Source organism: Pezoporus wallicus, unplaced genomic scaffold, assembly GCF_028554395.1.
Source record: "Pezoporus wallicus isolate ANWC-B61680 ecotype Strahan unplaced genomic scaffold, APGP_CSIRO_Pwel_v1 contig_3489, whole genome shotgun sequence".
Classification (NCBI taxonomy): domain Eukaryota; kingdom Metazoa; phylum Chordata; class Aves; order Psittaciformes; family Psittacidae; genus Pezoporus; species Pezoporus wallicus.
In genome coordinates, this window is record NW_026635093.1 from 317,369 (window position 1) to 334,967 (window position 17,599).

The 17,599-nt window shown below is 41.7% G+C and overlaps 1 protein-coding gene across 13 annotated transcripts in view; it reads left to right on the top strand.

The window, feature by feature from the left end:
• COL11A1 (collagen type XI alpha 1 chain) overlaps positions 1-17,599 on the top strand; it is a 456,680-nt gene that overhangs the window by 284,017 nt on the left and 155,064 nt on the right. For 6 of the 13 annotated variants that reach the window (XM_057401741.1, XM_057401773.1, XM_057401750.1 and 3 more), the window contains exon 1: positions 14,829-15,071. The exons of the other annotated variants lie outside the window; for them this stretch is intronic. In XM_057401741.1, the coding sequence (XP_057257724.1) occupies positions 14,957-15,071 (115 nt within the window). In that variant the 5' untranslated portion in view covers positions 14,829-14,956. Of the gene's footprint in view, positions 1-14,828; positions 15,072-17,599 lie in introns of those variants that run through there. 13 annotated transcript variants of the gene reach the window in all.

The window sequence follows — 17,599 nt, forward strand, 5'->3', positions numbered from 1 at the left end:
TGTTCTCTGCTTTCTAGAGAAGTAGACTGTGAGTCAGTCTTCAGGTGTATAGAAAAAACAGGCAAGAAGTCACATAGGTGTGTAGATCCTGACTCTATTTACACGGAACATGGCAGTGAAATATTTTTCACCTCTAAGAAGTCCAGTTAAGATTTAGAAAAGGAAGTGAATTTGTCCAGTTTGTTAGGCAAGTTTTCCAACAATCTGCAATCTTCATTTGATCCATTTGAAAGGTTATTTGGCATTTTACTAAAACACAAGTTTAGAACCCTCACTTCATTGCTTTAAATGAAAACTTGGTGAGCTCCACTAGCCAATCTTATTTGCTTTCACCACTAATGAACAAGGCAAGAATCTACTGTTCTATTCCTTATCATATTTCTGTAAACTCCTATCAGGAATAACTCATCAAATGCAAACTACTATCCCATCTTAGAAAATATTCACAATGTCAGCCTATGGCTATCTGGTTTGCTACGATTTCTTCATCTATACATTTCAAATCTCTTCTCAGCTTTTGCCACCCCTTCCTTTCCCCAAAACACAACACTTAAAGTTCTGAAGTATTTGGGAGTTAGTTGCTTTACATGTTTTCATGAATATTCATAACAGGGTACCACTGTTACAGAAAACATTTACTTACCTCCCTTCTGATTATAACATTAAAGAGAAAAAAATGTTGCAATAATTTCTTTGCTGCTTGTTCAAAGCTCTACTACCAGCTAATATCATCAAATCGTACATCTGTTACTGTGAAATCATTTTCATAACATCTAAATATATTTAACACTCTCATGTTACATGGGCTTATTAACACAACTGTCCTAGTTACTTTCAGATATGAAACAGAACTTTTTTCTTTGCAGAATAAAAAATTTACAGATTCTGTTGTGGAGAGTTCACAGATGTCGTGGTTTAAACCCAGCCAGGTAATTCGTTCGCTCACTTCCCCCCCTTTTCTTGCCCTCCCCCTGCTCTCGGAGGGACGGAGAGGGGAATCGAAAAGAATGCAACTCCCACAGGTTGAGATAAGAGCAGTTTAGTAACTAAGGTATAACACAAATCACTACTGCTACCACCAATGATAATAATGATAAAGGAAATAACAAGGGAAGAGAATACAACACCTCAGCACCAGCCGACCGATAACTCGCCCCCTCAGCCCGACCAAGCACCGACCGATACCTCCTCCAACCCTGCAGTCTCCCAGCCCTTCCGGCTAACTCCCAGTTACCTCCTGGGCATGACGTGCTGTGGTATGGAATAGCTCTTTGGTCAGTTTGGGTCAGGTGTCCTGTCTCTGCTTCCTCCCGGCTTCCCCTCCTCCCTGGCAGAGCATGAGGCTCACAAAGTCCTTGGCCAAACCAAAACATCCTTGTTATCAGCTCTGTTCCCAGGCCGAAAGTCAAAACACTGCACTGCACCAGCTACCAAGAAGGGGAAACATGACTGCTACTGCTGAACCCAGGACAACAGAGAATATCAGTTTTCTATACTGCCCAAGTAATAGGAATAAACTACTGAGTAAGTACTACATCCAACTCAGTCTTTGCAGGGTCACTTGGGAAAGCAATCCAAACTAACTTTCAGAATTCCAAAGCAAAAATCATATCAAAACTCAAGTGGACAAATTTATAGAGAATTAGTCTCCATATTTACGTGTAATTTAACTCACTTTCCTTCTAAAAACACATTTGACTTAGGCACAAAGTTTAATTCTGCATGAGAGCATTTTCTAGAAATAAGATTTTTCACTTCAGTTTTAACTTGTATCTTTAATAAACCCAAACTCACTTTTCCTCTGTCATTTTAGAGGTAAATTAAAAAATGATCATTCAACATGCAGTTCTAGACACTTGACAGTCACTAGAGTAACCAGACTACTAACTGTCAAGTTACTAATTAGACAGTAACACATGCACTAGAACTAGTGTTCTACTGTTAGTAACTGAACACTAGAAAAGGGAGAAACTAATACTAGTACATCTAAATAGATGTTCTACAGGGAAGACCTTTTGGAATAAAAATAGCATCTTTGCTATATTTAGGTAGATACTGTTAATTTTTTTTGTTTCCCTTTCTGTTCCTCCACCTTTTTCAAATGAGAAATAGGAAAATCAACACAACCAAAAATAGAAAACAGCCCAAGAACAACTTCCATTTTCTCACCAAATCTTTCATTTCTTCATACTGGGGGGGGGGGCACAAAAAAAGGAGATACACTTTTTATGTCATTGGTATTTTTATTTTCTCCTTGTGAAAAATAGAATTGAAGTGCTGGAAAATCATTAAGAGTGATCTATAGGAATTACAAACCCACTAAGTTTTAATAAAATGCAACTGAAAATATGCAACATAAATATACAAAATTCAGCTACCTCTTAAGACTGTTGAATAATACAGTATTGAAACAGAAAAAAATGATCCCTTTTTGCACTTGTCAAAACCACACTACATAAAAGACTCCTAGTAACATACTGGCAAGGAACATAAAATGTCATAATATGGTTATAGTAATCTATCCTGATAAAGACACACAAAACAATCTATCAAACAAAAACCAACCTGTACTTCTGATACATTGACTTGCTTAGATGTATAATGAGAAAATTAATAGCATAACCTTGGTTAATGAACATCAAATCTTGTGCTTCTGATATCACTTATTGATGACTTACATGGATCAGTCTTTTTAATCAATCATGTAAAACTGCTATAAGAACGAGATTATTCTATGTACAGCCTAAATTAAAATTCTCTTTCAGAGATATTTGTGTTTGAAAAATCAGGCTTGCCATTAACTATCATCTTTACCACCAATTTCTGAACGCTTATTATACAGTACATATCATGATACATAGTGTGGAAAGAAAGTAAAATCTATATGATTTATCACAGCAGGATTTACATCCAAATTATGCAAGTTATGGCTCAATGATGGCTGATAAAAACTCTGTGGTCAATCACACAGATATATATTCTTTTAGAGCAAGCATACAGCATTTTTTAGGTACTTTCTTCAACTTAAAAACCCAGGAGGCTTCCCATCTCCCTTCCTCTATGGGCTTCTCTCTGCCTCTTCTAAGAATTTTCCAGGTCCTCTGCAAACTCCCCAGATGCTTGCACTGAGCTGCAGAAGCTCTACCAGCTGAGCATGGCAGGTAACAGAGACAGTTCCAGGAAGCCCCACCCTTTGGAAAAGCTCGCCTGAAATTAATAAATCCCTCATCAGGCCTATTTTCACCTTTTTAAAAAGTGCAGCCCACAACAAGATGTGATCAACCAAGTGATATAATACCCCTTTCATTACTCCATGAATAGAAGAGAGTGTTCAAGTGCTAGCTTCAAAGTCTGTGATTGCTGAATGTACTTGCTTACTTTTAACAGTGCAGGAGGATGTTCTCTGGACTCAGTCCTCCCTGGTTGTCCTTCCTGGGAGTATCAAACCAGTTTTTCTCATATGTGGAGCTCTACAAGGCTTTTCTTCAACATGTGCTCACTCCAGCAGAACTCACTGATCTCAATTCTCTTCACTTAAAGTAAAACTTTTTAATTTCATGCTCAAATACTTGCTAGATGGATATGAGAATATTTCTATTGCAGGAAACAAGCTTTAATGGGGAAAGCACTGCAGGGCAGAATTTGGTTTTGGAGACAGATCAGGTTTTTCCCATGTTTTTTTCCCAGTTTGCTGGGTTTTTTTTTTTGTTTGTTTTTTTTTTGTCAGGGGTGGGGGTGCTGTTGTTGGGTGGTGTGTGTGTGTTTTGTTTGGGTGGTTTTTTTTGTTGGTTCATTTTTGGTTGGTTGGGTTTGGTTTTTTTTTGGTTCTTTGGTTGGTTGGGTTGGGTTTTTCTGTTGTTGCTGCTGTTGTTTTGGCTTTGTTTAAACTCACCAAACCCAGGTTTGGCATAGACCTGTGGAAGGCTGGCATGGGGTTTAATTTTTATTAACTCTTGATGTTTAAAAACATTTGTCCAAACAAATGACTGAAAACCTTGGATCTGATTTATCTACCAAATTAGGACCCCCAGAATAACAGCAGTAAGTTTTCAGGAAATGAGGATTAATACATTTTTTAAAATTAGACAGCTAGCAAGTGAGACAGGAAGCAGAGCACTGAACATCTATTTTTAAGGAGAATTTTTCAGAAACAAGGGGAAGCTCAGGTTAGATCTAAGGAAGAAGTTCTTTACTGTGAGGGTGGTGAGGCACTGGAACAGGCTGCCCAAAGAAGTGGTAAATGCTCCATCCCTGGCAGTGTTTAAGGCCAGTCTGGACAGGGCCTTGGGTAACAGGGTCTAGTGGAAGGTGTCCCAGCCCATGGCAGGGGGATGGAACGTGTGATTTTAAGGTCCTTTCCAACCCAAACCATTCTATGATTCTATAATTCCTGTATTTCTTCCTGCAGTCTTCTACATAGAAAGAAGCCACTGTTTCACAAGCTATACCATTTTGCCTTTGCGGAGGGGAAGTAAGCAACAGGAAAACTCCCTGTTGAAGGGACAGCAGCAGCATTCCTGTGCCTGCAGCCCATTCCTGTGGCTCCCATAGCTGGAAATTAAACAGAAAAAGTGGGTAATGCAAATTCATAGGTTTCAAAGTTGGTAGGCTGCACTAGCTTGATGTGTTTGAAATCACTCTTTCATTCCATTTTTAATTACTTGATCAATGTAGGTATTTACAATTTTATGAATATCTGCTGGGACAGTGTAATATTGCTCTCTTGACCACCACAATCTTTAACACCTTGTTTGTGTTCCTCTTTCACAATATACTATTAGATTAAATTTCTGTGTGACTAGCAGTGCAAGGGCAACTGCTAATAAATAAATTAGCAGCTTCATTTTGTAGGGTAATTTCATGGGTATTTCTAAATAATTTTTTCCTAAAACCAGCAAGACCAATGAGTTACAGAAACATATCTAAAGATCGGGTATCAGAAATCATGTTTCTATATAAATAACGGGATGACAAGCTACCATCTCTTTCTCATTCCTTCTTACAATCAAAAAATTGCTCCAGACTTTTCTTGGGAATTTAAGACATATTGAAAGCAGACAAGAACATGTAAATGCTTTACAGGCTAAGGTAAGCCATTAGGGAAAGGACACCTTGGAGAGAAAATCATTCTGAAAAATCAGCCCTGACAGAGATGAACACAGTGAAAAGACCCAGAGGCAACTCCAAAACTTGGGAAGCAGCTCTACTGCTTTTGAAGTCTGCCAAGAAGCAAAACATGCCCAGGTATTTCCAGCTGCCTGTTCATTATTCTCATTCCTGTCAAAATGCATCTTTCTTGCAACACTGTCATCTACAATACATTTGCTCTAGGCTTCAAGGGCAAACAGGACAAATTCAGAGCTCTCATAATCTGACTTAAATCCACTATAGTTAATAGTTATGCTTGCTTATATGCATGAAGAAATTTGTCTTAAAATGCAAGAAATTCGGATCTTATTCAACTAGGTGCAATTTACCATGGGTTTGTAGGAATTTAAGGGATTATTTCAAAAGTTACTGCAAGACTGGAACTTAGGTACTATGTGAGGTACTACTTCTCAGTCTTGCTCTGCTATCAGATTACAATTTGGAGGAAAATTGGAAGACTAGATCATAAAACAAATTTTGGAAAATCACTGAAGTCATCCTCTGAAATTAATCTGGATACAATACATTAATCCTTAGCATAAAGTAGAGTAAATGTTACCTTCTACACTTCACAATCTACAAATATATGCTGGAAATGCATGTCTGAAACTTGATTTCTCTGAACACTGAAAATCTACATTAATACTACACCTGGTACAGAGAAAAGATCCCTGTTTTCAATGTCTCCAGCAGTACAAACAAACAGGCATATTTCAACCTTCATTATTTTGCCCACTGTATTTCAGAAATTCTGCAGCTTGTATTATAATCATTTTACAGCACTACCTTTTGCAATGTTCTTTTATTCTGATGTTTTGCTTAGCAATCTAATCTCAAGGCATTATGTATAAGTTTTTTGGTTTGTTTTTTTTTTTTTCATTACGCCTATAGAACTTTCTGCATATAAATAAGCAAAATGTTTACATTCTCATAATTTATGTTAAAATTACCAGAAGATATTTAGTACTGAAATAATTGAATTCTGGACTCGCTAGCATCTACTGAAGACTTTTATCTAGTATAAAGTTTACCTATTACTATGATAACTTAATAATAGTAGCCTCCTACTCTAACCTTGAGTGTCCAGATCACATAACTCATAAAATAATATAGCAGTGCAAGAAGCAAAGTAATGGAAGTTGCATTTCTTTACCTAAGAATATAAATGTGGACTTTTGTATTCGTATATTTTTATTGCCTATTTTATAGTATCTTATTAAATCAATGCTATTGTGAGATGCTACTTGGGATTACTGTATACAGTTCTGGTGTTCTCAATGTAAGAAGGGCATGGAGCTGTTGGAGCAAGGCCAGAGGAGCCCACAAGGGCTCTGGAGCGTCTCCTGGTATGAAGACAGGTTGAGAACATTGGAGCTGATCAGCCTGGAGAAGAGAAGCTGCGTGGAGACCTCAGAGCAGCTTTCAGCATCTGAAGGGGGATACAAGGATGCTGGAGAGGGACTCTTCATCAGGGCCTGTAGTGACAGGACAAGAGACAACGGGTTCAAACGGAAACAGGGGAAGTTCAGGTTGGGTATAAGGCAGAAGTTCTTTACTGTGAGGGTGGTGAGGCACTGGAATGGGTTGTCCAAAGAAGTGGTAAATGCTCCATCCCTGGCAGTGTTCAAGGTCAGGTTGGTCAAAGCCTTGGGTAACATGGTCTAGTGTAAGGTGTCCCTGTCTGTGGCAGAGAGGTTGGAACTGGGTGATCTTAAGGTCCTTTTCAACCCCAACCATTCTATGATTCTATGATAATATTAATAAGATAGATTAAGCTAGAGTTTTACATTTTGTACGTTTTCCAGTTTACTGTTTTCATCTTTCTCAACTATCACTATACTAGCAGACCTTATTACTTTTTGCTTCAGTCCAAACTGTCTACAAATGAAACTCCTTATTTTATAGTTTGGGCAATGTGCCTGGCAGACAGCAGGGCTTGGACACCCACTGCTGCTTTGAAGACACATGTTGAAAAACTTGACATTTTTTCTGATAAAGTCAATAATGTTCATGTTACTGTCTAAAAAATAATCACTTTATGGGAAAAATTCAAAATATGAGCAGCTGAGGTTATTACGGACTGTAGTAGAGTTATGGAAGCACTGTGAGCCCCTATTTGATACGGGTATTTTTTTTTTAAGTTAAGGAGAGATGAATACCACTAAAGTGAATGAAGTAGCCATCAACATTAGTCATTTAGCGTAACACATACTATAGACAAAAAAGGTGAATCACAATTTCAAGATACCATCAAATAGGACAAAGTGTATGCAAAGATATTCTGCTGGCCCTTCATTTACTTATTTTTTTGTGGTCCTCATAGAGCTGCTATATTCTCCTCTGTTTCTCCTAATATCAGACGCAAATATTCACATTTTATTACATTAAACAATTATTAAAATAGTACTTTCAAGATATTTGCCTTTTTAAAGTCCATACAAATGCACAGACCACATGTAAATACACTGCCTTCAAGAAAGGAATTATGTCCTCTGCAGATATCCATGCCCATGGACAGGAAGCTCAAGGCATTTTTGCAGTTTTAGTGCAATCCTTGTTTCATTATTCCCTGTCACATGAAGTACTCAATGCCTTCTGGGAACTGCTTTCAACACACAGATTCCACTGGCCTCCTGGGACTGGTCCCCAAGACTTTTATAGGGCTCTGTACTGAATGGTGCCTCACATTTCAAAACAGTACGGTCACCCCTAAATGCAGTTTCCAAATCTCAAACAATTAAAAGGCACCAAAACACATTAAAAGCTTTGCTATGTCTTAATTTTAAAGCTACTGCACATTCCCCCACCACTTTCCTCAAAAGGGTTTCTTTTCTATGATATGGAATTATGTCTAATGAAGAATTATTGCATGGCATGATAATGCATGTGATTCAGTTTTAATTGGCTAATACTATGAAAATAACCATTATTTTATGAACTGAGGTGGATAAGGAGAAATATTTGGACAAGTCTGCCAGCACTGTCATATTCCAAGGCAGTTGTCCTGTGACAACCCCTTTGATAGGATGTGTTATTTTTGAGGAATACTAGTTAAATATAATGGGACGTAGTTAAATATAATGAGACATATATATATATATACTGAATGATAACCTAGTAATGTATTTTTTCTTTTATTTATATTTATTTATACACACATTATGTTTTGGTCCTCGTCTTCTCAAACCTGGGAAACAGGGCAGGCATGAGACAGGGCAGAAGGCCTCCCTGAAAGGTTACCTTTGCTTTCTCAGTACTCCTTCTTATAGGACATGGTAAACTTTTATTCTACTTCAAAGTACTTTAACAAGCGATTCAATTGCAAGGTGTCTATGTATAGGAAGAGGAAGTACAGGGCTGTCATGACAAGGCATACATTAGTTTGCTGTTAGCTATTTACCTTCTTAGTTCTCTGTCTTAATTTCCCCCAGTTAAAAGGAACTGTGAGGTTGGTAGTGTTAGTGTTGCCAGAAACTAACAAACATGCTACAAGTGCGTGATACTTGCAGACCTTCAGTCTGTGCCTGCACTGCCTCCTTGTGCATTAGATAGGCCACCAGTACTCCCCCAATACAAAACAATGCAGAAAAGGGACTGTAAGAGGATTTTTATAGTCAAATATCTGCATTCTTAATTTGTCACAAGTCATAATTAAAAATGGACTGTGGCATGTAGATCTCAGCCCACTGCTTCAAGAACATAACTGATAAACGCATAACTGATCAGGGATACTCTGATAGTAAGATAAACAGTTGGCAATGAGAATAACTGAGCCTGTCCAAATTGTCCCCTGCCAGTTCTCTTAGCCCACGTAACTGTTTCAAATGGTCTGCAGCAAAAGAAAGTCTCAGACTGTCAAAACAAATCATAGAATCATAGAATAGTTAGAGTTGGAAAGGACAAATGAAAGAACCAATCAGATACCAGCAATTAAAGGCAAATATTTGAAAGTGTTTTGTTGCAGAACCACAACAAACTTACAAGTAAAGTTTTAGTTGGCCATTGAATAAATTCAGAAACAGCAATCAAAATGGAGATTTTTTACAGTTCTGGTGTGTAATGGCAATATCTAAAAACTACACAGAACTGAGAAGCTAATCCCTACCTCAAATACGTATGTCTCATTTTCAGTTGTCTTAAATGAGGAAAATTATGGTATTCTTAATATGTTATGTTCTAGGAGACATATTACATGACACTAATTGTTTACATACTTTTTTTCTTGAATTAAGTGTAATTACAACAGGTTATGATCCCGAGAAGAAATACATTAAAATAAAAAAGGAATGGTGGGTTGCTGTATGAATTACACCGTGCTGTGCTATAAAGTGTCAGTAGGTGACCCTTGAAAGATTAAGGAGTTTGGCTGAAATAAGCTCCAAAAACTTCATCTGAATTACCAAGCTGAGCTGGCAATACTGTATGATACTTGATACTTCCTGCTGCTTCCTGAACAGGATGGAAATGCTGTGCTGTTTATATACTGTTTATATGCTGTAAAATGCTATTTCAGCAATATTTTTCTCTCTACTGAGGAAGGCGCAGGAAGATCAGACTATGCTACAAGACAGTCATGATTAAGATCCAACAAAGTCAATATGACCAGGAAAGATGATTGCTGCTTTTCTTCAGTGAACTTCATATGCTGATGGAGTTCTAATTTTCTCTTTTAACCTGAGGTCAAACACACAGCACATTCCCAGAACAATTCCAGTCAGAAAATCTTCCATTCACAAATGTGTGGTCCTATGGATTCACAATCCACAGAGAAGCTAACATCCCAGTCATACAGGATGCTGTAGGTACTCAAACAGGTCATCCATATCAGCATTAGAACAGCGTTTACTTTTGTGTATCTTAAGGCTATGTAAAAGCAGGGAAGGAGGAACTTCAGAGAGCATTACAATTTTATCAGACTTATCAAAAGAACAAAGGTAATGAAAATAATCGTGCTCCTTAACTGTGGCCAGATTTCATGTAAATGCAGTCAGTTACTTTTCCTCTGATAATATAGATGCACAATGATAAAAAGGAGGGCTGCGGAGCAGAACATGTGAAGGAAGGCAACTGTGGGACATGGAGGTGTGCATAAAAGTAGCAAGGGGGTAGAACACGTGCCCTCATCTTCTCTCACAGACAGGTCAGAATTAAGCAATAAACTATCCAAACAATCCTCATCTCCATTATGACTAAGTAAACAAAACCACACAAAACCCCACAAACCTACCCAAAACAATGCATTAGTTTCTGATAACACCAATTTCTTTCCTCTCCCTTTGATGCACAGAGAATCCACATGGGGAGGGTTCTTCACCCTTCTTTTCCTAAATTGCAACCATAACCAGACCAATAACCACAGCAAACATGAAACTAAGAGATTAATCCTTATTACTATCTCTGCAGCTCACACAACATCAACTGATAATGCAGGCTCCCCAAGTGAATTCTTCTCAAGCTCAACTGTAATACATAGCTGGGTAATCAGTGAATATCAACAAAACAAAAGATGACACGTTCTTGTAATACTAGTAGCCTTTTGGTACCTGAGCTAATGAGTACTAACCGTGCTGTTCTGCATCAAATTTCTTTTACTGTCATCTGTCCTCCCTAATCAATGGACACTGAGCCTTTTCCTTAGCCCCAAAAGTTTGCTGAGTCACAGGGAAAGCCTTGCCTTCATCTCTCAAAACCTCAGACAATGGAACTGGGGGCGTTCAGTGAAGCTGTGAGCTATTATTGGTAGTAGCAAATGGTGTATAAGAAATAGTCATTTATTTTATCTATATGCATATGTTCATATATTTCTCTCCCTTTAAAACTACAAAAAGCAGCTCATTAGCATTTTCCCTAGCAGAGATCTAATTCCACCAATCTGTGTTTGTAAGACTTTTTTTTTTTAGAAGAATTCACTTCACTGAAGCAGTATAACATATTCTTCTTCCCAGTATTAATCATACAACATAAAAAAGCTTAGAAAAGAAGTGAAACAAGGATTAAATACCCACCTAGATAAATCAAAGGAATTAAAGTCATAGAAAAGGTGTTGGGTGATGACTTTTAAGACAGCCATTTATTTTGCAATATTCACTTCCATGTGGTGAGCATTGCAAGTGAATATTGCAAGTGAACACTGCAAGTGAATATAGCAAGATACCTCTTTTTTTGAGAAAAAAGTTCAAGTTTTAGAAGGCATCAACACCTGTGTGAAGCTAGAAGCAAAGTACTTTACACCAAGTCAACGTATCTGAGATACATGGAAACCAACAATTAAAGCATACTCTTCCTATCTTCAACTGAAAAGATGCCTTACATTTAGAAAAATAAACATATAAGCCAGTGATTTGTTTAATTACTAGTAATGGAAACAATAAATATGAAGGTACTTATAAGCAAGGTTCTTTGCAACATATGGACATTCAATTCCTGTCAGAAATTCAGAGAATGAATTTTCTGGGGCTTTTGGGGGGAGGTGGTGGGCAGTAATGTCTGTGCTTAACGCTCCATAACCAAATATAAAGCAAAACGTAGCAACTTATGATTTCTTTTATCCTTTTACATACTTATGATTCAGTTCCTTTAATGGTACTGGAAACATACCTCCAGTCATTTCAGCACACAGGACAAGGCTGATGGGGGGGAAGAGGAGATGGCACACTGCTGGCAGTCAGGGAGGGCAGCAGTAGAGCTGGGGCAGAGGAAGCCCTCCTGAACAGGACTGACTGAGCCCCTCTGTGACAGCCAGAGCGGCTGTGCCACCTTTCCACAGCTCTGGCAGACATGTGGTAGACAGCAGTGGGCAGCCATAGCTGTTGCTGGTTAGGGCTTGGCCCGGACTCTGTGGCCTGGGCTAATGTCATCTGCCCTTTTGTATCTCTGAGGGCTTCTTAGGTAGAACTCATTAACTGGGTGAAGAATTAATGGTGAAAATGTGGTAGTATACGTTGACTTCAGATCTGCATGAGGTGCTATCTGGTAGGGTAAACTATTTTCTTTGGAATAGACTTCCACAGCAAAACAGATGTAACTTCAAAACATGCCCCAAGTTTGTAAATTCTGTCTGTGCCTAATATAATTAGAAGCACCTGTGTAAGACGTGGTGGATGCTGATTTTCTGCTTTTTCTTCTACTTCTTGTCACTGCTTGCACAAATCAATGCGGCAGAAGAATGAAGCGGAGTCAGAGAAATGCTTCTAATAGCAGGCTGCTCTGACATCTATCCACTGTTATTGGTTGTTGCCATTGCTTTCATTTCTTTGTTGTTATAATAAAAGAGGTTCCTAAAGAGATAAGGATGATTCTGCTGTTAAGTGGACTTGGATCTACTACGGATTCTGGAATTAATTTTTGTCATTTTGCTTGGTCAAGGATTATCTTAGTCTGGTTTTAATTTTGCAAACACATAAATGGACATACAGAAGGCAAATTGCAGTCAATGCCAGATTCTTCAGAATTAAGTCAGAAAAGCTGCCTCATGCTTCTAATTACATCTGAAGTAAAGCATGTATGTTGGAAAAGGGACTTCTACCTAAGAACTGAAACTAGAATTACTACAGTTATGACACAAGGAAGATGATGGCCATGGTATTGTTGATTTATCGTGTGACTTACAAGTGCAATTCTGAAAAGACAGAAGGGAGGACAAACAGGCTGGGTAAGCATTAGCTAAAAGGGGGGGGGGGAAGGAAATAGGAAGAAGAATCAGCAAATTATATAGTTTATGCAGACGTTTACTTGACTCCTCTTGAGTAAGAGAATTCATGAGTTTTCAGTGAAGACAGAATGAGAATTTTCTAGATGAGTTCCTGGAAGTTACAGCACGTACAGGTCTCAAAACCTGATCCGTGAAGTTGGGATGTGGTCACTAAGTAGGAGTTAATATGAAAAAGGATAGCTTGTTTCTGCATTTTGTAGGGTCTGTGTTGTAGTATTGGTACTTTTGAGCTTCCTTGTCTCAAGTCCATTACCCCAGCACTTCCAAGGCCACCACAAACCCAAGTCACTAAGGGCCTCATCTACATGGTTTTGGAATACTTCCAGGTACAGTGACTCCAGCACTGCCCTGGGCAGCCTGTTCCAATGCCTGAGCACCCTGTGAGGAAGGAATTGTTCCTCAGCTCCATCTAAACCTGCCCTGGTGCAGCTTGAGGCCGTTTCCTCTTGTCCCATCCCTTGTTCCTTGGGAGCAGAGCCCAGCCCCTCCTGGCTCCATCCTCCTGTCAGGCAGTTGTAGGGAGCGATAAGGTCCCCCCTGAGCCTTCTCTTCTCCGGACTAAACCCCCCAGGTCCCTCAGCCGTTCCCCATCACACTTGTGCTCCAGGCCCTGCACCAGCTCCGTTGCCCTTCTCTGGCCCCGCTCCAGCACCTCAGTGTCTCTCTTGTAGTGAGGGGCCCAGAGCTGAACACAGGATTTGAGGTGCAGCCTCACCAGTGCCCAGTGCAGGGGCAGAGTCCCTGCCCTGGCCCTGCTGCCACACTGGTGCTGGTACAGGCCAGGATGCTGGTGGCTTCCTGGCTGCTGGGCACAAGCTGCTCATGTTCAGCTCCATCAACCAGCACCCCCAGCTCCTTTTTCATGAGCATCCTTCCAGCCACTCCCCTCCAAGCCTGGAGCGTTGCAGGGGGTTGTTGTGGCCCAAGTGTGGGACTCGGCACTTTGCTTTCTTGAATCTCATCCCTTTGGCCTCGGCCCATGGATCCAGCCTGCCCAGACCCCTCTGCAGAGCTTCCTACCCTCCAGCAGATCAACGCTCCCACCCAGCTTGGTGTCATCTGCAGATTTACTGAGGGTGCCCTCGATCTCCTCATCCAGATCATCAATGAAGATGTTGAACAACACTGGCCCTAACATGGAGGCCTGAGAACCACCACTAGTGACCAGTCACCAACAAGATGTGACACCATTCACCACCATACTTTGAGCTCTGCCATCCGGCCAGTTTTTTACCCAGTGAAGAATACAGCTACCCAGGCCATGAGCAGCCAGTTGCTCCAGGAGGATGCTTTGGAACACAGGGTCAGTGCTTTATTGAAGTACCAACTGATAATGTCCACAGGCAGAGGGACACCCGCAGCAGGCCTCCAGCTCAGCGCCCCGGCTCCCCTCACGCACACGTCCCCTCTCGAGCACCCCCCTCCCCCCGCTTCCCGCTTGTCTCCAGTATCGCCCCCTCCCCACGCTGCCCCGTTTGGCGCCGCCTGTCCCTCCGAGCCGAGGGGAGCCGGCATTGCGCATGCTCCAGGCAGGGGGTGGTGGGCCGGAGCGGGCAGCGGTGGCGCCGCGGGGGAATTCGTCAGCGGCGTCCCCCAGCTCGCTCCCGTTCCCGAAGAGCCTTCGAGCGTGCTGCTCTCCGCCGTGCCAGCGTCTGGCGGCCGCGGAACGGTCGGTGTGCTGTCGCCGAGGCGGAGGGCGGTGCTGTGGCGGCCGGGGAAGCCGCGCGATTGGCCTCCCCCCGGCAGCTGGCCTGTCAGTCGGGCTGCAGGGGTGGCCCCAGGAGCCGCTCGCCCAGCCCCCTGACGGGGATGAAGCGTTGAGGGGGATGTGGTGCTCTTCGCGTTTGGGTTAAAGCTCTCCATCTACCTTCAGTTTGAAGGCAGGGCACCGGGGTTGGAGGAGCCTGCGCAAGGCTGGGCACAGAAAGAGAGAGAGAAAGATAAAGAAAGGGAGAGAGGGGGCAGAGAGAGAAAACCCCTTTTGGTCTTTCACATATGGCTCTATAGTAGAATTCATCTCTGGCAATATAGTGGAAAGGACGGAGCAGGTATAAACTGAAGGCGCCCGCGTTTGTTTCACGCTTGTGGGTGCCCAGCATGGAGATGCAGAGATGGTCCACAAGGTGGAAAACGAGAAGGTGGCGCTGGGACTCGGCTGTAACCGTGCTCGTCACCTTCGCCATCCTCCTCCGGGCTGGAGAGGTCAGAGGAGGTAAGAAAGCAACGGGGAGCCGGGGAGTCCAGTCTTGTTCCCCACCCCAGTCCCCTCAACCTCGGGAGAAGGGACCCAGCAGGGCATGACTGGGGTCGTGTTTCAGAGGAAACCTGTCAGAGCGGCTCCCGGTGCTGGGAAGGCGAAGGGCGAGGGGCCGGAGACCCGCCGGGATGGCTCCCGTTGAGTCTAAACGTCTCACTGTGGATGTGGCTTTAATGCAGTAAAGGGGATGAGCTCGTTGGCTGGGGAAATGAAAGAAATGCTTGTAGAACGGAGTGGCTTCTCCTCTTCCAGCAGTAAACTCAGTTTTGTGGAGTGCGCGTCCGATTTTCAGTTGTGTTGAACTTAGTTGTCACTCAAGTTGTGGCTGAAATGGAGCGACAAGTATCTGCCTTCTCCGAGGGGCGAGAAAAGGGAAAGTTGGGGAATGGAAGCCTCGGCTCTGATTTTCTCCGTTCTCCGCCTTTTTTTTTTCTTTTCTTTTTTTTTTTTTTTTTTGTCCCCTTTGCAAAGGGTTTCTTTCAGTGGGCAAGAAAGAGTTTTGCAGGACGCGAGGGGAGGAGAAAATCCGTTTGAAAGGGGCCCTTTGCCAGACGCTGTGGAGAGCACCTCCCGGCGGTGGCGGGGACCCGCAGGTGGGGTGCGGGGGGCTCGGCTGGCTCAGGCGGACGGTCGGTGGGCTACACACACCCGTCCCCAGCCTCCTCCCCATTGTGCAGCCTCGCCGAGGAGATCGAGTGGTCCCTTAGGTGCCCGCGGACCTGGTGGGCAGGGTGCAGTCCGCGATGGTAACTAGAGCTAGGCAGCAGCGGGGCAGCTTCTTCAGAAACGAATCCTCCCACATTTCCCCCCCCCGCCCCCCGCCGCACCACTCTTCTCACCCCTCCCCTCGCTGCTCCCCTCCGCACCCCGGCTTTTCGAAATGTGCTCGCACTTTCGCGAAGCTGCAGTGTACGATCCGCAGTGGCGGGAGTGCTTTCCTCTCCTGGAAATGCTACTGCCTCTCCCTCTCTTCTTCCCTCTATCCCTTCCTTCCACCAGAGCCCGCAGGGGCATCTGAGGGCCAGTCTGTCTGGGGTTGAGCTTTTTATTTTTCGTCCATGAAACGGTTTAGCTCTCTGAAGGAAAGGTTTAATTTTCATGCGTTTATTACTTTAACGGGGTGTTTTCTTGATTTGGATTCCCACTTTCTGAATTAACAGGCGTCCAAGAGGGAGCGCAGGGTGATAACTTTCCGTTCAAGTCCTTCATACCTGGGTGCAACCTTGACGGTGTCAGATCTATCAGGGCTTCTGCCGTCTGCTGGCCCCATTTCTGACAGGGCTTGGAAGGGATCACATTTCATCCCTGCTGCAATTCCACAGACTCCAGGGTGAATTAACCTCACAGAGCTTCAAGGATCCGGCTCCTCATTACTATGTTGAAGCAGAATTTCTTAAAGAAGCAATACTGTCTGAAAAGACACAATAGATTTTTTTTTTTAATGCCGCTTTTTATGTGACCATTCACAGTAGAACTGACCTAATTAAGTAGGATTTATGTATGTTATTTTCACGTAATAGATTGGATGCAAATAAAAAGTTAAACTCTAAACCCAAGTAGCCCAGGAAAAATCAGCAGAAATTATCTGTTACTTATGGAAATATATTAGGCAACAGTAGGCAGACTAATTTGGTTTTGGTAACTGTTAAAAAGCTGTATTAAATTTTTTTTCCTTTAGTCTTATGTATAAAACACATTTCAGCAACATGAAACTACAGGCTTCTTATGTTTGTAGAAGCGTTCTGAAAAGAACTTAATTCTTGCACTTTTCTGAAATACAGCATGCCATTTGCTTAGAAACAACAGGGAGCTGTGTGTTTAGGGCTAGATCTGTTGTTGAAGTCAGAGTTTTTCCATTGACTACAGAGGGAGTAGAATTTGACCTAATTTCCCTAATGGAGTACAAGGGAGGTATTTATGAATCATATTTTATGTATTTTAATCTTATTTAAAGTAGTTAAAAGATAAAACAGGACATAATGATTAATATTTGAAAGTAGGAGAGGGAAAATACTGAGGAATAAAATAAAATAGCATACTAAAATAGGTAAACAGTATGACTAAATGAAAATGCTGGATAAAATATGAAACTTTGGCCTTGTAAATTCTCTTAAAATAAATCCTATATTCTTCAGTTATCTGTTCATGAACTACCCCTATGTAAATAAAATTGCATGGGATATTCATATAAAGTGTTAATCATATGGCAGTGACTTCTTTTTAAGACAGCAGATTTGATTCCACGTAGAGAAACCTCAAAAGATTCCTAAAATTCTTGAGTTTTTTCAAGTTTCTTTATTTAACACAAAAAAGAAAGAGAAGTATGAGGTCTCTTTCATAGTACCAAGAAAGGGGGTGTGAAGACCTGATTGGGCTCTTGAGGTATTTATTCTTTAGACAGAAAATATTAGAGAAGTGAGAAGTAACTGAATGGGAGAACTAGTGACTCATATGTGGTCAGCTCAGTGCCCACCAGCTCTTAA